At 47.0% G+C, this 27,278-nt stretch overlaps 1 protein-coding gene across 1 annotated transcript; it reads left to right on the top strand.

The window, feature by feature from the left end:
- The first annotated feature begins 73 nt into the window (after nt 1–73).
- ARFRP1 (ARF related protein 1) lies at nt 74–27,278 on the top strand. Its single transcript, XM_081949830.1, has 8 exons — nt 74–221; nt 1,662–1,761; nt 3,214–3,301; nt 10,217–10,299; nt 13,303–13,384; nt 14,872–14,942; nt 24,201–24,301; nt 26,152–27,278. Exons 2-8 carry the CDS (start codon nt 1,669–1,671, stop codon nt 26,237–26,239), a joined length of 606 nt encoding a protein of 201 aa, XP_081805956.1. The 5' UTR covers nt 74–221; nt 1,662–1,668; the 3' UTR covers nt 26,240–27,278.

Genomic DNA, 27,278 nt, shown 5'->3' on the forward strand with positions numbered 1-27,278 from the left:
TCTATGGTTCGTAGCCGGCGATGCGGGAGAGGGCGTGGCGTGGAGGCGCAGAGGCTCACGGGGATCGTGTTTTTTTACAGCCCCCGGGACGACGACGCCTGCGGGGACGGGACTCCATTTCCCAGGGTGCCTCGCACGAGCGGGGCGGACTGAGGAAGGAGCCCATAAGGAAGGCGAGCAGGAGCCGTTAACCGAATTCGCCCCCCTTTGTAAAGTGCCCGGTAAGTCTCCTCCGGCGCCGCCCTCCCGCCTCGGAGGGTCTCACGTACCCTAGCGGGGAAGACGGGACTACAATCCCCATCTGGCAGGTGGGAAAGGCACCTGGGTGGGCTAGATCCAGAAGCGGCTTGGGGCAAAGGAAACCACTCTGTGCATGCTCAGGCGCCCTCTTGACACTTCCCAGAGGACGTTGAAAGACCGATACATTTGCATGAATAATAAAGCCAATAGCAGGCAATTCCTTGCTGGGATAATATATATTTGTTCCTATTGTACAGGCAGTCCTCGACTTACGACCACAATGGGGGGGGGGCAGTTCTAAGCGAGACTTTGGTTAAGCGGGTTTTGCCCCATTTTACAACCTTTCTTGCCTCCGCTGTTAAGTGAATCGCCGCAGTTGTTAAGTTAGTAACCTGGTTGTGAAGTGGATCTGGCTCCCCTATCACACAATCCCAGGACACGGCAGTTGAAAATGGGTAGCTGCCACTCTGCCCGTTGTGCCTGCTTCCATGTGTGCAGCTCTCTGGTTGTGTATATATACGCAACGTCTCCCTCCAGTTGGACTGCACACTTAGTGGAAGCGTCCGTGTCGTTTCCTTGAAAGCAATGTGGAATTTTTCTAGTGTGAAAAAGGAAGATCTCTTTTAAGGGCGAGATTACAGGGAGTCCTTGATTCTGGGACCAGAATTTCCGTTGCCCAGGGAGACAGTTTTTAAATGAGATGCACCCAGTTTTACTACCTTTCTAAGTTACGAGTTGTAAGTTATAATACTTGTACAACCGCTTCTGCCTAGACCAAGTGGTTAAAGGCACCAGAAAGTGGGAGATGGTGAGTTCTAGTACCACTCTAGGTATGAAAGTTGCTGGATGACTTTGGGCCAATTCAACCAGGAGACTGTGAGTTCTAGTCCTGCCTTAGACATGAAAGCCATCTGGGTGACTTTGGGCCAATCACCAGGAGACTGTGAGTTCTAGTCCTGCCTTAGACATGAAAGCCGGCTGGATGACTTTGGGCCAATCCCCAGGAGACAGTGAGTTTTAGTTCTGTCGTAGGCACAAAAGCCAACTGGGTGTCTTTGGGCCAATCACCAGGTGACTGTGAGTTCTAGTCCCACTTTAGGCATAAAAGCCATCTGCTGACTCTGAGCCAGACACTCACTCTCTAGCCCTACCTCACAGGGTCGTTGTCGGTAAAATAGGAGGAAGGTGTGTTGGATATATTTGCTGCCTTCAGTTAAATAGTGAAGGTGGGATACAAATAAGTAAATAAATATAAAAGTACCATAATACTATCCTCACACGGTTTCATCATTTTAGAAAATCTTGGAAAAATAACTATTGTATCAATTGGTGAACCAATTCTTTTCATTTACGAGGGAAATTCCTGCAGTATCAGGGGAAAACAAGGATCTTTTTGCCAATGTTGTTGTGTTTGTTTACAGGAGCACAATGTACACACTGCTTTCGGGGCTTTACAAGTATATGTTCCGGCGAGATGAATACTGCATCTTAATCCTGGGATTGGACAATGCTGGAAAAACGGTGTGTATCTAGGCTTGTCTGTAGAAATGGGAAAATCTCCACTTCTCCCCCTCTCTGTGCTTGTATAGGTTTATTCCTAGTCACAAAGTAGAAACTTCCAACTCCTGCATGAGATAAATTTCTCCCATCTCTCATTTCATTAGGGGGTGTTACCTGCAGGTAAAGAGGCTGTCCCACTCAGGGCCTCCTCAAATGAAAATTTTACAATAATAAAAAAATGTTTAAATTGCCGAGACTTCATGAGATTGACTGTGTGCAAACCAGCATCTGCATTTCTGGTGTCGGATGAGGAGAGCACATTTTTCTCCTTCTCTCCTGACCACTTTTTTCAGAGACACGACTTGAGAGCTTTCTAACAAACGGCATCACTGTTTGGTTTGGTGGCAGCAGCGCCTCGGAGAGAGAAGGTCCATATAGAGAATGGTGAGGACAGCAGATAGAAAGTCCATACAGAGAGTGGTGAGGACAGCGGAGAAGAGTACAGGAAGCTCCCTTATTCAGGAGGCTGCTTATAAGCGCCATGCACTTAGAGCTTGAAGCATTGTTAGAGACCCCATGCACCCAATTTACGGTGCGTTTGTGCTGCTCCCTTCCGGGAGAAGATTTCCAAGTATTTCTAGCAGCACTACCAGATTCTTGACAGCTTTGTTCCCTGTGCCATCCGTCTGATAAACTCGCAAGATTCGTTTTTCTCGCCATGTACATGTATACATCCGAGCTAGATCGTGATGTTTCTCTGTGTCATAGAATTTATGTGGGTATATGCATAATTTTGTATTTATTTATTTTGTCATGTTTATGTAGTGCATATTCTGAGGCTTCCCAAGAGCATGAAGGAACTCCCTGTCCCAACAAAAACCCCTTTTATTAATTGACTCTGAATTCTGTTCATTCACTGGCTTGGAGAGCTGCCAGGCCAATATCTGCAAAACTTGGCCAAGAGTCTTGGAGAGTCACGAACCAATTAAGTGAACTAATTGTCTCCTGCAAACTCCACTCCACTTTCGCTCTTCTTTTATTCCCTCTGGGAGGGGCCATTCATCGTCCACCTGTGGCCTTACTCCCAAGTCGACCCCTGTTCTTTAGCTGTTCCCTTCGTCTGGCAACTCTGCGCATGCGCACACTGGGAACAGGCTCCAGCTGTTCTTCTGCCACACTGATCTCTGACTCTGAAGGCAGCTGATAACTGTCAGATGGCCCTGGCCCCCTCTCTGCCTCCGACACAGAGCCCTCATCACAGCCTTCCCCAGACTCCAGGACTGGCCCATGTTCCTCCCCAACCTCCTCACTGTCCTAATCTGTGCCAGCTCTGCTGGCGGACCCCAAAAGCAAGATTCGCTTTGCTTAATCTCAAGATCCAGAATTTGCAGTAATTTTTGTCTCGGTTTCATAGCAATCAACAAATATAAAAAATTCCCAAGTTTTCTTTTATGTTTCCTTTTCTTCCTCCAGACTTTTCTTGAACAGACAAAAACGAGATTCAACAAGAACTACAAAGGAATGAGCTTATCCAAAATCACAACCACTGTCGGTTTGAACAGTAAGTTGAATGCCCAAGAGTGGGAGAATACAAGTGGGTGACATTTGCCTTGGATTGGTGTTACCCAACGCTCTGGTGGTCACCCGACAGATGACAAGGAGACAAAAAATTAACCCCATCAATACTGTGGTACTCTCTGAGCTTGGTTGTTTTCTTGCAGACGTTTCATGACCCAACTAGGTAATGTCATCAGTGCTAAAAGGGAGTGGAGTTTACAGAGAGGAGGAGGAGGAAGAAGAGGAGGAGGAGAACTGTGGGGTCCTTGGTGCTCCATGAGCTTGGTTGTTTTCTTGCAGATGTTTCATGACCCAACTAGGTAACATCATCAGGGCTAGAAAGAAGTGCGAGGAGGAGGAAGATTGTGAGGTCCTTGGTGCTCTCTGAGTTTGGTTGTTTTCTTGCAGACATTTCATGACCCAACTAGGTAATATTATCAGTGCTACAGGGGAGTGGGGTTTGCTGTCTGTTTACATACAAGTGGCTTTTCCTGTCATGTTATTGGGAGTGCTCTTCATGGTTGCTTGACTGTGCTATGGCTTACTCTTTGTTTGTCTGAACTGATCGTTCCTTCGAAAAAGGACACAATAAGAGATTTTTAAAAATAAATTATGGAAGTATTTTAAATAAGGGGAAAAAAAGAAAGAAAGGGAGGGGAAAAAAATCCAGTCCATTTAAAAAGTGAGAAGCGTTTGTAAAAGTCCAGCAAAATTCCAACAGTAAAAAGGAAGAAAAAAACCTACTAGGTTTGACTCAGGCTTAATCTCGCCCCTTAGCCTTTTCTATCTACAATTTTCACGTTGCTTTTAGTTTTTTAGGGTGTTCTCTCAAATATTAATGCGAAAAAAATTCTCTCACCAAAATGACACACTTTCTCTCCTGCATTTCCTTCCATTCCGGAGCTGCCCCAACTTCAGCAGCTTTGATGGCTGCTTCTCTATCGCCGGAAAAAAGGGTGTCTCCCGGATCAACCAGGGATTTTGCGAAGTCCCTGGGATCAGCAGGATGTGCCCTTTTCTACCACCATCTCTACGGGATGGTTTAGGTCCAACAGGACCATCCAGCGGCAGAGATATAGATGGCGATATTGGAGCTTCAAGATCGCCCTGTCGTACCGCAGCGACGCCAGCTCCACCCCTCCTGAACTGATCGTTCCTTGATCGTCCCAACAACACTGACCAGGCAAGCCACTTGTATACAGATAGTCCTTGACTTACGAGCACAATCGAGCCCAACATTTCTATCGCCAAGCAGGACAGCTGCTAAGTGAATTTTGCTCCCGTTTTATGACCCTTCATGCCACAGCGGTTAAGTTAGTACCATCGTTGTTAAGTGAATCGCCAACGGGGATCACATAACCCGGGGACACTGCAACCGTCATAAAGATGAACCAATGGCCAAGCATCCAAAAGTTTGTCACATGACCACAGGGATGCTACAATGGGTGACAAACTTCCATAAGCCACTTTTTTCAAGGGCCGTTGTAACGTTGCTCACTAAATGAATGGTAGTAAGTCGAGGACTACCTGTATAAAAGAGCCGTGGTGGTGCAGTGGTTAGAGTGCAGTACTGCAGGCCACTTCTGCTGATCACCGGCTGCCAGCAGTTTGGCAGTTCGAGTCTCACCAGGCTCAAGATCGACTCAGCCTTCCATCCTTTGGAGGTGGGTAAAATGAGGACCTGGATTATTGGGGGGCAAGAGGCTGACTCTGTAAAACGCTCAGAGAGGGCTGTAAAAGCACCCTGAAGCGGTATATAAGTTAATTTTTTTATTATTATTATTTTCCTTCTACAACACCTTGCAGTCATTCTATCAACATTATTATGTCATCATACCTGTGCATGTAAATATTATTTCGCTTCTATGTTTATAAACCTTTACACACACACACATGTTTTTGGCTTAATTAATTTTATTCTTCTTTTGCAGCCATTTGTACCAATTGTTCCAAATTTCATAATATTCCGACTCTTCTTTGTCTTTTAATTTTAGTGATAATTTGTCCATTTTTGCACATTCCAAATTTTTTTTGTACCACTAATTCGTCCAAGGGGATATTATTTTGTTTCCAAACAGTATTCTAGCTGTGGTTAGCAGATGTGTTAATATGTACTTAATTTTCTTTGTATATTTCCCTTTGATTATTCCCAGCAGAGAGAGTTCGGGTTTTTATTTTATTTGTTCTCCTGTAATTTCTTGCACCCATTTCCAAATTTTTGTCCAATATTTTTGAGTTTCCGGGCAGGTCCACCATATGTGATAGAAAGTCCCTTGTATTTTTTTACACTTCCAGCAGGCCGGAGTCATGTTTGGGTACATTTTAGCCAATCTCGTTGGTGATAAATGCCAATGATAAAACATTTTATACATATTTTCTTTGAGTGCTATTGATCGTGTTAGTTTATAGTTTGTGTTCCAAATTCTTTCCCAATCCACTAGATCTATATTGTGTCCAAAGTTTTTGGCCCACGCTATCATGAAACCTTTAACTTTTTTTTCTTCTAATGTTACTTCTAATAAATATTTGTAAATTTTCGTTATGAATTTATTTTCCGGGCCAATTAAAATTTTATCTATTTGTTGTATGGATGTGCCTCGTAGTACTCTTAAGATATTTGCTACTATTCTGGTATTATTCCTAATTTGTCTTGTTGGGAGAAATCCATTTTGGTCTGGATGTATATAGGCATTTAATAGTTTTTTCGATCTCTCCGCTATTATTGTTGTGAATATTTTATAGTCGGCATTTAACAATGAGATTGGCCTATAGTTTTGAATCTGTTTTTTATCTGCACCTTCTTTAAATATTAATGTAGTATGTGCTTCCCTCCATAAATCTGGTAATTTTGCTTTCATCAGTGCCTCATTATACATCTCCAACATCAAGTGTTCTATCAATTCGTTCGATTCATCTATTATTTTATACCATTCTGCTGGAAATCCATCTGGGCCAGGCGTTTTACTATTTTTCTGTTTTTGGATCGCCGGTTTCAATTCTAGTTTCGTTATTTTTTTTGACAACATTTCTTTCTTGTTTTCTGTTATTGACGGTGTTTCTTCTCCGTTCAGATATTCTTTTATTTGTTTTTCAGCTGCTTGTTCCCCTTTATACAGATTCTCAAAGTACTTTTATGCAATCTTTTTCTTCCCTTCCATTGTATGTTGTAATTCACCAGTTTCCTCTTGAAGTTGATATATTAATCTTTTCTCTCTCTCTTTTCTCAATCTGTATGACAACCACCTCTCCAGTTTATTTGCTTGCTCAAAGAAGTTTTATTTTGTTAGTTTTAGGCCCTTTATCATTTCTTCCTGGTCTGATATATTTAATTTATGTTTTGCTAGCATCCAATCCTTTCTAATTTTGTCATTCTGTGGCTTATTTTGTAATTCTATTTCTAAATTTTTAATTTCCTCCTCTAATATCTTCTGTTGTGCCCATTTCTCTCTTTTTTTTTGCTGAATATGCTATAATAATTCCACGGGAATAAGCTTTCATAGTGTCCCATAGATTTTGTATACCCTGTTTCCCTGAAAATAAGACCTCCCCAGATAATAAGCCCAATTAGGTTTTTGAGCGCATGCGCTAAAATAATCCCTCCCTTGAAAATAAGCCCTCCCTGAAAATATTGCAACATAGCAGCAGCCATGAGGTGACCACACTCGCCACCTCCTGCACCTCAAAAATAATAAGGCCTCCCCGAAAATAAGACCAAGCGCTTATTTCAGGGGTCAGAAGAAAATGAGACGCTGTCTTATTTTCAGAGAAACACGGTAGATGTCTGTTCCTTATTCTTAAGGAGTAACTACAATTTGTTTCTACATTTTTGAATAAATTCTTTTTCTTTTAATACTTGCAAATTTAACATCCATCTTCTTCTAAGTTTTTTTTCCTTCCCAAATTGTTTTAATGGGGTTGTGATCCACCTATTTCAATTGTATGTATTTCTGCCCCAATTTCCCCATTCATCCATGCCATATCAATCCGTGACCAGGATTGATGTGGATTGGAGTAAAAGGTAAATTGTTTTTTTTTCTGATTCCATTTTTCTCCAAATATCTATTAAATTTAGCTCCTCCATCATCTCAAAGCAAGTTATTGGTAATACTTTTTTTTAAAGTTTTTTTGTCACTTACATAATCTTTTTTACTGTCCATATAATCTCTTATTATACAAATATTCCTCAATCCAATTTCTCTAATTTTTTCAAGTAGTTTTTTTATAAAAGTCCTTCTGATTTTCATTTGGGGCATATATTGCTACCAGTAGTGCTAATTTTTGGTTTATCCCTATCTCTATCATTAATATTTTTCCCTTTGGGTCTGCATAAATTAAATTTGTCTTTATCTCATCTTTAACATATATCGCTATTCCTTTTCTCTTTTCTTCTGCTGATGCTGCATATAATTTTCATAATTTAGGACATTCCAGGTATTTTATATCTTGTTTTTAATGTGTGTTTCCTGTAAGCATATTATATCTGCCTTTTGTTTTGTTAATTTTGCCCAGATACGCTTTCTTTTTTGAAGCGGTATATGTTTAAGTGCTATTGCTATTGTTATCTCTCTCTCTCATCTACGGTATCCATCCGTCTATCTATCTATCTATCTATCTATCTATCTATCTATCTATCTATCTATCTATCTATCTATCTATCTATCTGCTAACTCTGCCCATTGCCAGGAGTTCGTTCCTCACTGGTTCAAGGTTGACTCAGCTTTCCATCCTTCCGAGGTGGGTCAAATAAGGACCCAGGTTGTTGGGGGCAAGAGGCTGACTCTGTAAACTGTTTAGAGAGGGCTGTAAAAGCACTGTGAAGCGGTATATAAGTCTAAATGCTATTGCTATTGTTATCTCTTTCTTTCTCTCATCTATGGTATCCATCCATCCATCCATCCATCCATCCATCCATCTATCTATCTATCTATCTATCTATCTATCTATCTCTGCCCACTGCCAGGAGTTTGTTCCTGACCGGTTCAAGGTTTACTGAGCCTTCCCTCCTTCCGAGGTGGGTAAAATGAAGACCCAGACGGTTGGGGGCAAGAGCTTGGCTCTGTAAATCGCTTAAGAGAGGGCTGGAAAGCACTGTGAAGCGGAATATAAGTCTAAGTGCTATTGCTATAAACAGAGATCAAACCCTACTCCCTTCTAGCACCAATGATGTGGCTTAGCTGTGCACGTAGAATATTGATTGATTTACTACCAATTCTTTTAGGGTGAAAAGAGAGAGAATTGGAAAGGAAGGCAGGTAGACTTACGACCACAATTAACCCAGAAATTTATTTAGGCTAAGTGAGATGTTTAAGTGAATTGTGATCTATTTTTACAACCTTTCTTGCCACGGTTATTAAGCGAATCCCTGCAGTTGTTGAGATAGGTCACCTGGTTGTTGAGCGAATTTGGCTTCCAAAATCCGTTGATTTTGCTGGGCAGAAAAGTTGCAAAAGATCATGTGACACACACACACTCACACACACACACACCGGGACACTGCGACTGTCATAATTGCAAGCCAGTTGCCAAGCGTCTGAATTTTAATTTCACATTTTCATTGAGTTATGGGATAAAATAAGACACAAAATGCAAAAGTAAATAGGAAAACATTGGGGAGGAAGAGGGGGGAGAGAAGTGAGGAAGGATTAGGAAAAAAAAACAGAAGAAGAAACATTGACTTCCGACTCTCTCCATTGTGGTAAAATAAGGCATTGACATCAAATCACAACTTTTTGCTTTTACATAGTAATATGAATAAGCCATTTCTATAAGGATCTACCAGTGTAATCGGTAAAACCCCAAATCAAACTTTTGTTCTTTTCCAAGCATCTGAATTTTGATCACGTGACGACAGAGACGCTGCAGCTGTCATAAGTGTGAACCTGTTGCCAAGCATCTGAGTTTTGATCATGTGAACATGGAGATGTTTCAAAGGTCATAACTCTGAAAAAGGGTCATGTCACTTTTCTCAGTGCCATTGTAACTTCCCAAGAGCACGAAGCAAACTCCTCCTCCCGACAAAAAACCCTTTTCTTAATTGACTGTGAATTCTGCTCATTCCCATCCAACGAAGTTTTTCAAGGGAGGATTTACAGTCACAGACCTTCTTTGGCTTGGAGAGCTGCAAAACTTGGCAAGGAGTCTCGGAGAGTCACAAACCAATGAAGCGAACTAATGGTCTCCTGCAAACTCCACTCCCCTTTCGCCCCTCTTTTATTTCCTCTGGGGGGGGGCACTCATTGTCCACCTTTGGCTTACTCCCAAGTCGACCCCTGTTCTTTAGCTCTTCTCTTCGTCTGGCAACTTTGTGCATGCGCACACTGGGAACAGGCTCCAGCTGTTCTTCTGCCCCACTGATGTCTGACTCTGAAGGCAGCTGATAACTGGCATACGGCCCTGGCCACATCTCTGCCTCCGACACAGAGCCTTCCTCAGAGCCTTCCCCAGACTCTACGACTGGCCCATCTTCCTCCCCAACCTCCTCACTGTCCGAATCTGCTGCCAGCTCCACTGGCCATTGGCAGGCCACAAGACCACCCATTCTTATATCCCTACTTTCTATCCTTTTTAAGGATTGGGTGGTCAACAATTTAAATTATGCTTAAGCCCTGCAGATTGATATAAAGAAAGTACTACATCCATGGCTGGCTGGTGAATTCTGGGAATTGAAGTCCACACATCTTCAAGTTGCTTAAGGTTGAGAAACAGTTTTAGGACTTTCATGCACCCTCTAGTGGTAGTAAGGCTAAAGTCCCTGCAGAATTTTCACTGGTCCTTTCCAATTGGTTTGGAACTCTGAATTGTCACTAAACAAACCGTTGTAAGTCGAGGACTATCTGTCTCGCCAAAGCCCTTTAGACGTTCTGTTGCATGCCTCTGTCGTAAAAGTGCACATTTTGAATTGTCTGCTTGTGTCTCCTAGTTGGCACCATAGACGTTGGAAAAGCTCGGCTGATGTTTTGGGACCTCGGAGGGCAGGACGAACTTCAGTCTCTTTGGGACAAGGTAGGGTGGATAGATACGACCGCGGAATTACACGGTCCTTAAACAAATCAACAACGCATTACGGAGGCAATTTTGCTGAAGCCGGACATAAATACCAGTTTGGGGTTAAAAACATCATAAAATGCGCTTCAAGCAGTCACATGACCACAGTGGGAGGGGCATGAACGTTGGAACTTTGAATTCAATTCCAGGTAGACCCATCAGAACTTCCAATGTTCACTAAACAACCAGTTGTAAGTCAAGGATCGGTCTGTATAGTTTCCTTTAGAGGCATTGAAATGTTGACTTTTTCCAGTCTGTTAGCTATTGTGATATTCTCCAGATATGTTGACGTAGCTTAGTTAATAAGTTAATTACGTTAATAAGCTAATGAGTTTAAGTTATTACTTAGAGGTCTGAAATGGTGTAGGGCCGTGATGGCGAACCTATGGCACGCGTGCCAGAAGTGGCATGCAGAGCCATTTCTCCTGGCACGCGGAGCCATCTCCAGTTCCTCTTCCGGGTTCGGGTGCAGCAGCCAGCTGGTCTTGGCACGCATTGGCGTGCCAGAAAGCAGAAGTGGAGCCGCCCGGTGCGCATGTGCACGCTAGGAAAGTGATATTTTTGTTTCCAGGGTGCACATGCGTGTCGGCCATTTGGTGATCTGGTTCCTGGCACGCATGCACACCAAAAACCAGCAACAGGAAGAGCAACGGGCGCGCGTGCCCGAAGACACAGAGAGGGGTTCCTGGCCATCGCTTCTTAGTAGAGCTGTGGTCGGGGCTTCCTTCCCTCCCCCGCCTGAGTGGGCTACTTGCATAGAAGCAACAGGGCAGCCACTGGCTGGAAGCAGCAGTACAACAGTCACCGTTACCAGGGGCGAAGGGGTGGCGGTGGCGAGAACGGGCGACCGCCGCCCCTTTGTCTCTTCCCCAACAGCGGCTGTTGTGCTTCCGCTTCCAGCCGGGATGCTGGCGGAGGAGCTGCTGGCGGGGAGGCGAGCTACCTGCATAAAGACGCCACCGAGGGTCTGGCAGAATATATCCCGGCTGGAAGCGGCAGCACTCCAGACCGTGGATCCTCATCAGAGCTGCAGGCTGGAGCTCTGAAGAAGTCTGCTCAGGTGGGGGGGGAGGGGAGGGAGGGACGCCTGAGACCGTCCTTGCCATCGCTACTCCTTTGCTGTTGTGCTGCTTCTTCCAGCCGGGATATATTCTGCCAGACCCTCGGTGGTGTCTTTATGTGGGTAGCTTTCCTCTCTGCCAGCATCCCGGCTGGAAGCAGAAGCGCAACAGCCGCTGTTGGGGAGAGGATGAAGGGGCGGTGGTCGCCCGTTCCCTCCACCACCACCCCTTCGCCCCTGGTAATGGCGACTGTTGTGCTGCTGCTTCCAGCTGGGACACTGGATGAGCTGCTGGCAGGAAGGCGAGCTAACCGCATAAAGTCGCTGCCGAGGATCTGGCAGAATATATCCTGGCTGGAAGCGGCAGCGCTCCGGACCGCGGATCCTCATCAGAGCTGCAGGCTGGAGCTCTGAAAAAGTCTGCTCAGGTGGGGGGGGAGGGACGCCTGGGACCGCCCGTCCTTGCCATCGCTACTCCTTTGCTGTTGCGCTGCTTCTTCCAGCCGGGATATATTCTGCCAGACCCTCGGTGGTGTCTTTATGCGGGTAGCTCACCTCTCCGCCAACAGCTCCTCCGCTAGCATCCCGGCTGGAAGCAGAAGCGCAACAGCCGCTGTTGGGGAGAGGGTGAAGGGGCGGTGGTCGCCCGTTCTCTCCACCGCCACCCCTTCGCCCCTGGTAACAGCAACTGTTGCGCTGCTGCTTCCAGCCAGGACGCTGGATGAGCTGCTGGCAGGGAGGCGAGCTACCCGCATAAAGACGCCGCCAAGGGTCTGGCAGAATATATCCCGGCTGGAAGTAGCAGCGCTCCGGACTGCAGATCTTTATTAGAGCTGCTGGCTAGAGCCGTGCAAGCAGCCCGCTCGTGTGGGGAGGGAGGGAAACCCTTGCCCATGCTTGCCACCGCCGCCCCCTCACCCCCAGCGGCTGTCACAGTGCTGCTTCTGGCTGGGATGCTGGAGCAGCCAGAAGAAGGAGAAGCTACCGTGGGGGAGGTGGGCGGGGCAGACACCAATTGCAAATGCTTCTCCTCCAGTGCAGTCCGAGAGACAGCAAAGAGCCTCGGGAGGGTGGGGGAGGCTGTTTTCACCCTCCTCAAGCTCCTTGAAAGCTTCTCGAGCCTGGGGAGGGTGAAAAACGGGTCTATCGCTTGCCAAAAGGGAGGGGTCACACGCATGCGCAGGACGTGTTTGCGCGCATGCACAATGGGGGGTCGCGCGCATAGCATTATGGGTATGGCACGCCTGCGTACGACCCCCCTGCACTCCCCCCACGGGAGCCCAAAAAGGTTCGCCATCGCTGGTGTAGGGTCTCCTGCTTGAGCAGGGGGTTGGACTAGAAGACCTCCAAGGTCCCTTCCAGCTCTGTTGTGATTAATTAATTTTACCATGCCTTCTTCGGATACTCACCATATTCCAATGGTTATTCCGTATTGCTGATATTTGGAGTGTTGCTCTAACAATATTTTAGTATTAGAAGTTCTTGTAAGTAGGGAATCTCTTTTCCAACAATGGCAACTTTAAGACCTGTGGACCTCAACTCCCAGAATTCCCTGCCTAGCATGGGGAATTCTGGGAGTTGAAGTCCATAAGTCTTGACGTTGCCAGGGTTCGACACCCCTGTTCTAAGATATATTGAATGTTAATGGCTCTACTCTTTCTTTGAATCTATCTGTCTATCTTCTCTCTCTCTCTCTCTCCCTCTCTTCCTCCCCCCCCCCCCCCCCCGCCCCTGTCTGTCTCTCTATGCTGCTCATTTTGCCAAGATGATTCTAGGCAGCTTACAGTCACACCGTTCAAAAATTCAGCATACATTTAACTTTAAACATTCAAAATTGTACCCTTTGTGGTATTACTTGGGGTTTTATAATTGGCTTTGTTTTCCTTTTTATGCGGCCTCAGTATTATGCAGAATCCCATGGGGTCATTTACATTATCGATTCCACCGACGAGGAAAGGTTGTCCGAATCCAAGCGAGCTTTTGGTAAGTAAGAGTGTGTGTGTGTGTGTGTGTGTGTGTGTGTGTGTGTGAGAGAGAGAGAGAGAGAGAGAGAGAGCCTTTGCTAGCAGAGGAAACACACTTAAGCAAAAAAACCAGGCCTTTAAGGTTTGACATGTGTCCAGGTGTTAATGCTTTCCTCCCTGCAGTGAGGGAATTCAATTGCTCAAAACGGTTGCAGGAACTGGGTATGTCTAGCTTAAGAGAAAGAAGGACCAGGGGAGACATGATAGCAATGTTCCAATATCTCAGGGGTTGCCACAAAGAAGAGGGAGTCAAGCTATTCTCCAAGGCACCTGAGGGCAGAACAAGAAGCAATGGGTGGAAACTAATCATGGAGAGAAGCAACTTAGAACTGAGGAGAAACTTCCTGACAGTTAGAACAATGAATCAGTGGAACAGAAGTTGCCTCCAGAAGTTGTGAATGCCCCAACACTGGAAGTCTTTAAGAAGATGTTGGATAGCCATTTGTCTGAAGTGGTGTAGGGTTTCCTTCCTGAGCAGGGGGTTGGACTAGAAGACCTTCAAGGTCCCTTCCAACTCTGCTATTGTATTGTATTGTATTGTATTGTATTGTATTGTATTGTATTGTATTGTAAAATGCCAACAGCCAGCTTGGGGTAGTGGTTAAGATGTTGGCCTAGGAGCAAGGAGACGGTGAGTTCTAGTCCCGCCTGAGGCATGAAATCTGACTGGGTGACTTTGGGCCAATGACCAAGAGGCAGTGAGTTCTAGTCTTACCTTAGGCATGAAAGCTGGCTGGGTGACCTTGGGCCAATCACCAGTAGGCACTGAGTTTTACCCCCGCCTTACACATGAGAGCTGGCTGGGTGACCTTGGGCCAATCACCAGGAGACAATGAGTTCTAGTCCCGCCTTACACATGAAATCCGGCTGATTGACTTTAGGCCAATCACCAGGAGATGGTGAGTTCTAGTCCCGCCTTAGACATGAAAGCCAGTGTGGTGACTTTGCGTCAATCACCAGGAGTGATGAGTTCTAGTGCCGCCTTAGGCATGAAATCCGGCTGATTGACTTTAGGCCAATCACCAGGAGTGATGAGTTCTAATCCCGCCTTAGGCATGAGAACTAGCTCGGTGACTTTGTGCCAATCACCTGGAGACTGCGAGTTCTAGTCCCGCCTGAGGCATGAAATCCAGCTGATTGACGTTAGGCCAATCACCAGGAGACGGTGAGTTCTAGTCCCTTCTTTGTCATGAAAGCTGCCTGGGTAACTTTGGGCCAGTCGTTCCCGCTCAGCTCAGTCCACCTCACAGGATTGTTGTGGAGAAAACAGCAGGCGGAAAAAGTACTAGGTCTGTCCTCTGCCTTGATTCAAATTCTATAGTAATAAAGGTGGGATCGAAATCAATAAATTTGGCTGCCATCTTGAAACCTTATTTTCAGAACCTATTTTGACAAATTCAGCCTGGATTTTTGATGTTTCTCTCTCTCTCTTTTGCTTCTTTACAGAAAAGATGATAACCAATGAAGTTCTGGACGGCGTCCCTTTGTTGGTTCTCGCTAACAAACAAGATATAGAGGTGTGATTTTTTTACAAGGATTATTATTTTCTAAAAGGTGCCTGTATTTAGGGACGCAGTGGCTCAGAGGCTAAGACACTGAGCTTGTCGATCAGAAAGGTCGGCAGTTCGGCGGTTTGAATCCCTAGTGCCGCGTAACGGAGTGAGCTCCCGTTCCTTGTCCCAGCTTCTGCCGACCTCGTAGTTCGAAAGCACGTAAAAATGCAAGTAGAAAAATAGGAACCACCTTTGGTGGGAAGGTAACAGCATTCTGTGCACCTTCGGCATTGAGTCATGCTGGTCACATGACCACGGAGACGTCTCCGGACAGCGCTGGCTCTTCGGCTTTGAAACGGAGATGAGCACCGCCCCCTAGAGTCGGGAACGACTAGCACATATGTGCGAGGGGATCTTTTACCTTACCTGTATTTATTTTAATAGATCCAGGTTGCTTTTCCATCCACAAACAAGGAGAGCATCATTGATGGATGGATGGATGTGTTTGTGCATAATTAACACACACACATCTTAATTTTTTGAATTTATATGCCACCCATCTCTGCAAAGGATGGCTCTTCGAGGGTTTTTTTTTAAACAGAAGTAATGATTACACACCCTGCCAACAAAAGGACGTCTAGTCAAGGCGATGGTTTTCCCATTTGCAATGGATGGCGGTGAAAGTTGGACCATAAGGAATGCTGAGCGCCAAAGAATGGAGGCCTTTGAACTCTGGTGCTGGAGAAGACTCCTGCATTGAGTCCCATGGACTGCAAGGCCATCCAACCGGTCAGTCCTAGAGGAGATCAACCCTGACTGCTCTTTAGAAGGTCAGATCCTGAAGAAGAAACTCAAATCCTTTGGCCACCTAATGAGAAGGAAGAAGGACTCCCTGGAGAAGAGCCTCATGCTAGGAAAGACTGAGGGCAAAAGAAGAAGGGATGGCAGAGAAGGAGGTGGCTGGATGGAGTCACCGAAGCAGCCGGCGTGAGCTGAAATGGACTCAAGAGAATGGTAGAGGACAGGAAGGCCTGGAGGAACGTGGTCCATGGGGTCGCAATGGGTCGGACATGACTTCACAACTAACACAAATGAAAAAGTTGAAGCAGAAACCAAACAGCTTTCTATGGAATTAACTAAAGCAACCTCATTTTTTCTGGTGGTTTTCTTAAACGCTAGTGACGTCTCGCCTGGATTACTGCAATGCTCTCTACATGGGGCTTCCCTTGAGATGCACTCGGAGACTACAATTGGTCCAGAACGCGGCCGCGCGGGTGATTATGGGGAGGACTAGATACTCCCCTGTAACACCTCTCCTGCGCGAGCTGCACTGGCTGCCTGTGGTCTACCGAGTGCGTTTCAAGGTTTTGATTATGATCTTTAAAGCGCTCCATGGCACAGGGCCTAGTTATATGCAGGATCGCATCCTGTCCCACACATCCCTACGACCAATTCGCTCACACAGAGAGGGACTTCTCCGGGTGCCGTCCGCCAAACAGTGCCGGGGGGCGACACCCAGGAGCAGAGCCTTCTCTGTGATGGGCCCAGCCCTATGGAATGACCTCCCCCGTGACATCAGGATGATTTCCGATCTCCGCTCCTTCCGTGTACAGCTGAAGACCCACCTCTTTCAATTATCCGGCCTGGCTCAATCGCAATCGTAATTTTCCCATTCCTCCAAACTGTTTTTAAATTGTTCTTAAATATTAATTTTATTGGGTTTTTACAATTGGGGTATTTTAAAGCAGATTTTTAACTGTCTATTGATGTAATTTGCTTCCTCCTCCGTGTATGTATGTGTGTTGTGTATGTATGTACGTTTGGTGTTGTTATATATGTTTCATGTTATATGCTCCATTGTACGCCGCCCCGAGTCCTACTTGGAAAGGGAGCGGCTAATAAATCCAAATTTATTATTATTATTATAAGATACTGATTCATAGTGTGTGGTTGCTTTAATGTAGAAATCGCTGAAGACAGTTCCCTGTTTTACAATAGTATAAAAAAACGTGTTTCTCTCACAGATTCCGCATTACGTCCCAATGTTTCTATGGATACCCATTGATCACATTTCAGTCTAGAGCAGTGGTTCTCAACCTGTGGGTCACGACCCCTTTGGGGGTCGAACGACCCTTTCACAGGGGTCGCCTAAGACCATCGGAAGACACATATTTTCGATGGTCTTAGGAACCGAGACACCAATTTTATGGTTGGGGGGTCACCCCAATATGAGGAACTGTATTAAAGAGTCACAGCATTAGGGAGGTTGAGACCCACTGGGCCAGAGGAAGACGACGCAACAAGAAAGCAATAAGTTGTTGTTGTTTTTTTGCAACCTTGAAGGCCATCAGGTATACAGGTAAATCTTTGACTTGCCACCACAAGTGAGACCGGCGTCTTAGGTCATTCAGGGAAGCGGTCATTCGGTGAGATGCTTCACCCAACGACCACAATCCCGGCATTCCCAGTTGCGATCATTGCAAGTTCTCTCCTGGGACAATCAGCAAAAGAGAAGAGGCTGGAGAGATTCGAAAGAGGCTGGCTGAAAAAAAAATCCACCTCGAAACCCAAACAAGGATTTTGGCAGCCATCCCTGACTGGTTCAAATGAGTACAAGTTGATTCCATGCGATCTCTCTCGACAAGAATCTTCTAAACCAGGGATGTCAAACTTAAGGCCCGAGGGCTGGCTCCGGCTTCTGGGGTGCTTAGATCTGGCCCATGGGGCCGCCCTCAAAACTGTGAAGGACCAACCCTGGTGCCTCGGCCAGCAAAAATGGAGCTCGGGAAGGCCGCTCCGTTTTCACTGGCAGAGGTTTGCAGGAGGCCATCACAACTGAAAATGGAGCTCAGGAGCCCGTTTTCACAGGCAGAGGCTTGCAGGAGGCCATCACAACTGAAAATGGAGCTCAGGAGCCCGTTTTCACAGGCAGAGGGTTGCAGGAGGCCATCACAGCCGAAAACGGAGCTCAGGAGCCCGTTTTCACAGGCAGAGGGTTGCAGGAGGCCATTGCAGCTGAAAGCGAAGCTCAGGAGCCCGTTTTCACAGGCAGAGGCTTGCAGGAGGCCATCACAACTGAAAATGGAGCTCAGGAGCCCGTTTTCACAGGCAGAGGCTTGCAGGAGGCCATCACAACTGAAAATGGAGCTCAGGAGCCCGTTTTCACAGGCAGAGGGTTGCAGGAGGCCATCACAGCCGAAAACGGAGCTCAGGAGCCCGTTTTCACAGGCAGAGGGTTGCAGGAGGCCATTGCAGCTGAAAGCGAAGCTCAGGAGCCCGTTTTCACAGGCAGAGGCTTGCAGGAGGCCATCACAACTGAAAATGGTGCTCAGGAGCCCGTTTTCACAGGCAGAGGGTTGCAGGAGGCCATCACAGCCGAAAACGGAGCTGAGGAGCCCATTTTCGCTAGCAGAGGCTTGCAAGAGGCCGTCGCAGCCGAAAACGGAGCTCGAGAGCCCGTTTCCACTGGCAGAGCACTCGGGCCTCCACAGGCGCCCCCTGACACGAGTAACATTGAACTGTTGTGGCCCTCAATGAAATCAAGTTTGACTCCCCTTGTATTAAACGGTCAAAGCAAATTGGCGGTAGGTAAGTCGACGTAATTGATTGTGTGACACACCTTGGTAAGTCCTGTTGCCTCTTGAAAAAAAGCACCCCTGGGACAACCCGTGACCTGGATGACATTTGCTGAGAGGTCTGTGTTTTTAACAAGAGCCAGGCGATGTTGTATCCCTCCCCTTCTGTTGAGAGGAGCCCGTTCAGTTTTAACACAAGCGGCCTCTTTGACCCCTCTTTCGAACCCGAGGCCCTCTCTGTCCAGAGTGTCAACTTGACCCTGTTCCAAAGATGGTGAGATGTGGCTAGTTTTGAATTTTAGGCGCCTTTACTGTGCACTTAAAGAGCTGCAGTACCAGGTGTTTTCCCCCAGGGGGCGCCGGCCCCCTGTTGCAAATGAACGTTACCGTTTTATGCCATAGAGTTGGCCTTTGAGTCTGGCTCTTCTCACACTCTTGCACCATACCAGGCCCAAAGAGTTGCATTCTTTGTGTACCACCAAACATATGTGAAGAAAGGAAGAAGGCCCTGCCGTTTCCAAATATTGAGACATCAAACGCATCACACTTAATAAACTCTGGATGTTTGCACAACGCACCAGACGCATGAGTCACCTTTTATTTATGTTTAAGACTGCGGTATGTTCAAAGTGGTGCATGTGTTTTTAAGAATCTCCCCCTCCCGTCCCCGTCCCCCCTGGCGAACTCTAGGAAGTCCTTTTCAATTGTCCGCAGGACTACAAAAAACTACACAACCACAAACCACAGAATCTGTGTCAAAGCATTTTTCATGTAGTGCACAGCCTTCGACTTTCAAACGTTTATTTAATACAATACAATACAATACAATACAATAGCAGAGTTGGAAGGGACCTTGGAGGTCTTCTAGTCCAACCCCCTGCCTAGGTGGGAAACCCTATACCGTTTCAGACAAATAGCTATCCAACATCTTCTTAAAGACTTCCAGTGTTGGGACATTCACAACTTCTGGAGGCAACTTCTGTTCCAGTGATTAATTGTTCTCACTGTCAGGAAATTTTTCCTCTGTTCTAAGTTGCTTCTCTCCTTGATTAGTTTCCACCCATTGCTTCTTGTTCTACCCTCAGGTGCTTTGGAGAACAGTTTGACTCCCTCTTCTTTGTGGCAACCCCTGAGATATTGGAAGACTGCTATCATGTCTCCCCTAGTCCTTCTTTTCATTCAACTAGACGTACCCAGTTCCTGCAACCGTTCTTCGTATGTTTTGGGCTCCGGTCCCCTAATCCTCTTTGTTGCTCTTCTCTGCACTCTTTCTAGAGTCTTCACATCTTTTCTACATCGTGGTGACCAGAACTGAATTCTGTATTCCAAGTGTGGCCTTACCAAGGCATTATAAAGTGGCATTAACACTTCATGTGATCTTGATTCTTTCCCTCTATTTATGCAGCCTAGAACTGTGTTGGCTTTTTTGGCAGCTGCTGCACACGGCTGGCTCCTATTTAAATGGTTGTGCACTAGGACTCCAAGATCCCTTTCACAGTTGCTACTATTGAGCAAGGTACCACCTATACTGTACCTGTGCATTCCATTTTTGTTGCCTAAATGTAGAACCTTACTCTTTTCACCATTGAATTTCATTTTATTAGATAGTGCCCAATGTTGTTGCAGAGGCCGCTTGGAGGTTCCTCTGTGCCCTCAGAGTCACCTGAATCAGAGGGCAAATGGGTGGGAAACCTCCTTGGAACTGCTGAAAGGACTGTGGTTGTAGACCGGAGACAGGTGGGGTCTAGCGGTAGTATTCAACCGGTTTGGATCGGTTTGCCCGAAACGGTTGCGGAAATCGCAGGTGGCCCCGGCTCTATGTCATCCCATTTAGGCCCTTTTTTCCCGCCAAAAGCCCATGCGCACATGCGCTCCCATCTGCAAACCGGTAGGGAAGGTAAGTGACTACCACTCCTGGTGGGGTTGTATCCTTCTCCTCTGTGGAGAGAGAGAGAGCCGTTCAATTTTGACAGAGGTGGCCGCTTTGACCACAGTCTGGACTGAGAGGACAGCTGGTTGGAAAGAGGGGTCAAAGAGGCCGTCCACATTTAGATCCAATGTCCCTCCCTCAATGGAGGGGGAGGGATATGACCCCACCCTCCCCCCACCTATCTCCTGTCGACAACAGGGTCCTTTCAGCAATTCCAAGGAGGTGTCCCACCCGATTTGCATTACTGCCAATTCGGTGCAAAAATTCGTGCGCGTTTACACCCCAAAAGGCCTGCACATGCGCAGAATGTTACAAAAGGGGGAGAAAATTACATTTCTGCAATGGAATCGATGCAAGAATCAAGATGGCCCCACCGACAATAGAACCGGTTTGGGTGTGTGAGCGGCCGAGTTACTACTTATTCAGCCGAACCGGTAGGAACCAACCTCTGGCACAGACGAACCTCTAAGCGGCCTCAGCGACTCTCAGAGAGAGTACGAACGACCAGAGGACTGCAAGGAATACACAGCGAATCCTTCCATTCGCCGCCATTCAGCCAGAACTGAAGAAGCTTCTGGGATGAGAAGCGGAACCTCTTCAAGGGAAAAAAATACCCCAAGAAAGTCCCTTTCGCGCTCTCTCTTTCTCTCTCTCTCTCTCTCTCTCTCTCTCTCGCAAGACTTTACTTCAAAACGCAACTTAAAGCGATTGTTCCTGGACCGCGAATAAAAAGATGGGTGTATTCTGCTTTCCGCCGATTGATGAGTAAAACTGTTACCATGCTTTAAACATTTGCGGCCTAATTCCGCATAAATGTTTTGGAAACAGAAGTTCGGTTACTAAAGGATTTCAGAGTCTTGTAACATTGCCGTCTGGCCGGTGCCTTAGGAAACGTCGACGGCTTTCAAGTTCAGCTTGGCCCATGTTGCTATGTTGTGTAAACTTAATTAATTGTGAGTCAGTTCTTGTTCATGGTGACATTTCTAGATGAATCAATTCTCCCCTTTTCATGTTTCTTTCCCTCCAGGGCTGCTTATTATTTAGGGGCACCCTGGCTCAGTGACTAAGACGCTGAGTTTGTCGGTCAGAAAGGTCAGCAGTTCAAATCCCTAGCGCCGCGTAACGGAGTGAGCTCCCGTGACTTGTCCCAGCTTCTGCCAGCCTAGCAGTTCGAAAGCACGTAAAAAAATGCAAGTAGAAAAATAGGAACCACCTTTGGTGGGAAGGGAACAGCGTTCCGTGCGCCTTCGGCAATGAGTCATGCCGGCCACATGGCCACGGAGATGTCTTTGGACGGAGCTGGCTCTTTGGCTTTGAAATGGAGATGAGCACCGCCCCCTAGAGTCGGGAACGACTAGCACATATGTGCGAGGGGAATGTTTACCTTTACCTTACTCATTACTTAATTCCGCCCTTTTCCCTTGTATTTTAAATGTTTAAATAACAGGCCCACCAGTCAAGAGTGGATTAAGATCATTAATGGGTTAAAAATACAATGACAATATAGGGATGATCCTTGATTTACAACAGTTCACACTTACGACGGTGGCTGTGTCCCCAGATCCTGCCATCCCCTTTTGCGACCTCCTGACCAGCAAAGTTAACGGGGAACCTGGATTCACTTAGCGACCAGATTTATCAACTGCAGAGATTTCACTCAACAACCACGGGGGCAAAGAAAGGTCTCCCTTAACCGCAGAAAGGTTGGGTTCTATAAGGGTCATAAGTCGAGGACTTGCCCGGATTCATTCCGGGAAGGTTTTGCTTTCTCCTGCCGTTTCTTAGAAGTCAGTCGCTTTCTGGAAGCATCTTCTGAGTTGGCAGTAAAAGCTCTCAGCCTCCTCCTCCTCCTCCTCTGTTCTCGACCTTGACATCAAAAGACTTGTGCCAATCTGGCATTTATTTGCTTTTGGTTTCCATACTTCTGTGTTTCTTTGCTCTGTGCCAGGCGGTAAGGTTGCTTTCAGAGGCTTAAATAGTTGTTTGAAGTGAAGCCACGAACAGCTTGCGTCACAGCGTGGAGTCTCGGTACTTGGAAGTTATTTGACGATGGAAACGGTGAAACAGATCCCAGATTCAATGTCACGGAAGAAGCAAGGAGGTTAAATTAATGGCTCCACATTAGGATAAACGTGTCTTGCTCTACACCAGGGGTGTCCAAAGTTGGAAACTTTAAGACTTGTGGACTTCAACTCCCAGAATTCCCCAGCCAGCCATGCTTGGTCTGCAGGGGTGTCCAAAGTTGGAAACTTTAAGACTTGTGGACTTCAACTCCCAGAATTCCCCAGCCAGCCATGCTTGGTCTGCAGGGGTGTCCAAAGTTGGGAACTTTAAGACTTGTGGACTTCAACTCCCAGAATTCCCCAGCCAGCCATGCTTGGTCCGCAGGGGTGTTCAAAGTTGGGAACTTTAAGACTTGTGGACTTCAACTCCCAGAATTCCCCAGCCAGCCATGCTTGGTCTGCAGGGGTGTTCAAAGTTGGGAACTTTAAGACTTGTGGACTTCAACTCCCAGAATTCCCCAGCCAGCCATGCTTGGTCCGCAGGGGTGTTCAAAGTTGGGAACTTTAAGACTTGTGGACTTCAACTCCCAGAATTCCCCAGCCAGCCATGCTTGGTCTGCAGGGGTGTTCAAAGTTGGGAACTTTAAGACTTGTGGACTTCAACTCCCAGAATTCCCCAGCCAGCCATGCTTGGTCTGCAGGGGTGTTCAAAGTTGGGAACTTTAAGACTTGTGGACTTCAACTCCCAGAATTCCCCAGCCAGCCATGCTTGGTCTGCAGGGGTGTTCAAAGTTGGGAACTTTAAGACTTGTGGACTTCAACTCCCAGAATTCCCCAGCCAGCCATGCTTGGTCTGCAGGGGTGTTCAAAGTTGGGAACTTTAAGACTTGTGGACTTCAACTCCCAGAATTCCCCAGCCAGCCATGCTTGGTCTGCAGGGGTGTTCAAAGTTGGGAACTTTAAGACTTGTGGACTTCAACTCCCAGAATTCCCCAGCCAGCCATGCTTGGTCTGCAGGGGTGTTCAAAGTTGGGAACTTTAAGACTTGTGGACTTCAACTCCCAGAATTCCCCAGCCAGCGGCTGGCTGGGGAATTCTGGGAGTTGAAGTCCACAAGTCTTAAAGTTCCCAACTTTGGACACCCCTGCTCTACGCAGAATGGGCTAAATCAGTGATGGCGAACCTTTTCTCTGCAGATGGCTCTGCTGCCTATGCCAGCTGGCTGGCATGCCAGAAACCAGAAGAGCAGCTGGCAACAGCGTGCCACTTCTGGCTGGTCCATCTGCTGGTCTGCTCTCGAGTTGCCATCGGAGAGGGGGTGGGTGGGTGGGAAACCGATGAAACAGCAGGGCAGCAAAAGTCAGGTGCACATTCCAGACTTATTTCTCTCAAGGCTGTATCCCAGGGTTACTTAGACCCGGAGGGGAGTGATCTGTACAACCCAGAAAGTGCCCCGTGATTGATGATACACCCTGGGACGAGGGGGGTGGGGAAACCAGGTCATAACCTGGCCATAAATTACATGGGGTCAGAGCTGGCTTCACTTGGGAATGTGCCGACATGAAGCTCCTAATAAATAACTGGATTTCTTTTGAAGATTGGCTCGAGGCTCATGATTCAATTAGGGCATCCATCGGAACCCCGTCGGTTGTAAGTCGAGGAGTACCAACAGGGAGCAGAGTGTCCGAGGTCTTCCAAGCTACCCGTGCTCAGAGACGTTGGTTGGATAGATTTTCCAAAACGTCCTAACTCCTCCTCTCTCTTCCTCCTCCAGGACTGCCTCTCGATCCCCGACATCAAGACGGCATTCAGCGACTGCATCAACAAAATTGGCAAGAGGGACTGCTTGACGCAAAGTTGCTCGGCCCTCACCGGGTAGGTGTCGGCAGGGGAGGAGAATTTAATTAATTTAATTTAATTTTAATTTTAATTTTATTTAATTTATAGACTGCCCCCTCTCCCCAAAGGGACTCGGGGCGGTGTACAGACCACAATAAAACAATATACAAACTTAAATAATTATAAATACCCATTAAAATAAATTATATGATAGGCTGTACAAAATAGTTAAAAATTAAAACAACCTATAAAATCTATCCCTAAACATTTAAAATTTAAAATACAGGCTAGAGGGACACAAAAGCTACAGTTAGGCCAGGCCAGCTAAATTAAACAAGTGGGTCTTTAGTTTATTACGGAAGGAGCGGAGATCGGTCGTTATTCTAATGTCGGGGGGGAGGTCATTCCAGAGGGTCGGGCCCATCACAGAGAAGGCCCTACTCCTGGGCGTCGCCCGCTGGCACTGCCTAGTGGACGGCACCCGGAGGAATCGGCCGCAGGGATGTATGGGGAGATGCTGGAAAGGCCTGATCCAAAGGCGGTCAACTCACTCTTTTAGGACCCCTACTCAAATAGTATTGGCCTGGATTCTGGAATAACCTAGAATCCAAGGATGTAAGTCTTGCACGGGGCTTTAGAGGTTCTCTAGTCCAGCCCCCGCCCACGGCAGGAATACACCCCTGCAGCACCCCGACAAACAACCATCTGATTGCTGTTAAGTAGGGGACGAAAGTCCGTTACAGGTAGTCCTCGACTTACAACAGTCCATTTAACGACCAAAGTTTCAACAGCGTTGAAAAGGAAGTGACTCGCGATCGTTGTCACGCTTAACAACGGTTGCAGCATCCCTCGTGGTCACGTGAACAAAACTCAGGACGTGTGGCAACTGCCTCATATTTATGATGGTTGCAGCGTCCTGGGGTCCGACGATCCCCTTTGGCGACCTTCCAACGAGCAAAGTCGATTGGGAAGCTGGATTCACTTAACAACCGGGTGACTAAACTGCAGTGATTCAGTTAATAACAGTGGCAAGGAAGGTCGCCCAAATGGGGCGCAGTTCACTTAACCAATGTCTCACTGAGCAGCAGAAATTGGGGGCTCCAGTGTAGTCGTAAGTCGAGGACTATCTAAAGTAACTCTGGGCAGCTTACCGGAAATTTGAATGTAGGCATAGAAAACCAGACAGTTGATCTGACCCAGGATTCCCAAAAGCACGAAGCTGACTCCTCGTCCCGATAAAACCCCTTTTATTTCGTTTAAAGTGAATTCCTCTCCAGCAATGTCCCGGCCAACTGTCTTTCAAGAGATTTCACAACTACAGATCAGGCTTGGAGAGCTGACAGGCCGATATCTTCTAAACTCCAAGCTGTAGCAGCAATTCCTTGGCAAAGAGTCAAGAACAGATCTTCACTCTAATGAATTGAAGTGATTGTCTCCTGCAAACTCCACTCCCCTTCCGCTCCTCTTTATTCCTTCTTGGAGGGGCCATTCACCCTCCACCTGTGCCTTTACACCTGTGTCAGCCCTTGTTCCTTAGCTGCTCCCTTCTCCTGGCCGCTCTGCGCATGCGCACACCGGGAACAGGCTCCAGCTGTTCTTCTGCCCCACTGATAACTCTTGGGGCGGCCCTGGCCCCCTCTCTGCCTCCGACACAGAGCCCTCCTCAGAGCCTTCCCCAGACTCCAGGACGGGCCCATCTTCCTCCCCAATCTCCTCACTGTCCGAATCTGCTGCCACATCTGTGGGCCATAACAACAGTCCCGTCAGGGAAGGCCGAATATCTAGAATCCCTGAAAAATGGAGGAGGTCTCTCTCTTAAAAGGCTAGGGCCATCCCACGGGTGATTTGAAAAGCCCCGCTGCACTCGTCTGTGTCTCTCTCTACAGGAAAGGCGTCAACGAAGGCATCGAATGGATGGTCAGGTCCGTGGTGAGGAATATTCATCGTCCCCCGAGGCAGAAGGACATCACATAGGAAGACCACCAAGGGATTGCCACGCCAGACACCTTGGTCCCTCCACAGAGACTCTCCTCCTCTTCTTCCACCTCATTTCTCCTTCCCCTCTCTCTGTCCCTCAAGGAGATTCCTACGACCTCCCACTCTTCCCTGAATCAAGAGACGTTTGTCCTCCCTCGCGGCGTCTTGCAAGAGACCTCAACCTCCGAGAAGAACTGGAAGGGGTCCTCCTTCCCTTCCTGCTCTGTCTCGCCTCCTGGAGCATGGAGTGGGACTCAATGTTCCAAATATGCACGGGACATGTTCCCTCTCTTTTTTTCTTTTTCTTTTTTTACAAAACTCTAAACCTGTCGGGAGTTGAAGACTTCTGGGGCTACTTGATCAAACTGGGAATACGGGGAAAAGGGGGGGGGGAGAAATCCCATTTTCCAGTGATTTTTCTGGGCTGTTCCATAAATCTGGTTTTGCACTCGTGTGGAAAAGGAGCAATCCGCAGTGGGGGTGGGGGTGGGGGAATAGACTCTTCTTTTATAGCAAATGTACGCCTCTCGAATGCTGCAGTGTGAGAGAGAGAGAAAGAAAGAGTGAGGGGGGAGAGAGAAAGAGAAAAGAGAAAGAAAGAGGAGAGAGAAGAGCAAGAATGAAAGTGAGAGGAGAGAGAGAAAGGAGAGAGAGGAGAGAGAGAAAAAGTGAGAGAGAAAGAGGAGAGGGAGAGAGAAGGAGAGAGAGAAAGAGTGAGAGGAGAGAGAAAGAAAAGAGAAAGCGAGAATGAGAGAAAGAGGAGAGAGGAGAGAAAAAGTGAGGGAGAGAAAGAGGAGAGGGAGAGAGAGAAGGAGAGAGAAAGAAAGTGAGAGGAGAGAGAAAGAAAAGAGAAAGAAAGCGAGAATGAGAGAGAGAGGAGAGAGAAAGTGAGAGGAGAGAGTGAGAAAGAAAGAGGAGAGGAAGAGAGAGAGAGGAGAGAGAAAGAGAGAAAGAAAGAGATCACTGCCGGAGCTCTCTGTTCTTTTTTCATCTCGGTTCCTATATTTGTGCAGAGGATTAAAACTGATTTCTAGTT

This window comes from Natrix helvetica (assembly GCF_964273705.1).
Source record: "Natrix helvetica genome assembly, chromosome: 3".
Classification (NCBI taxonomy): domain Eukaryota; kingdom Metazoa; phylum Chordata; class Lepidosauria; order Squamata; family Natricidae; genus Natrix; species Natrix helvetica.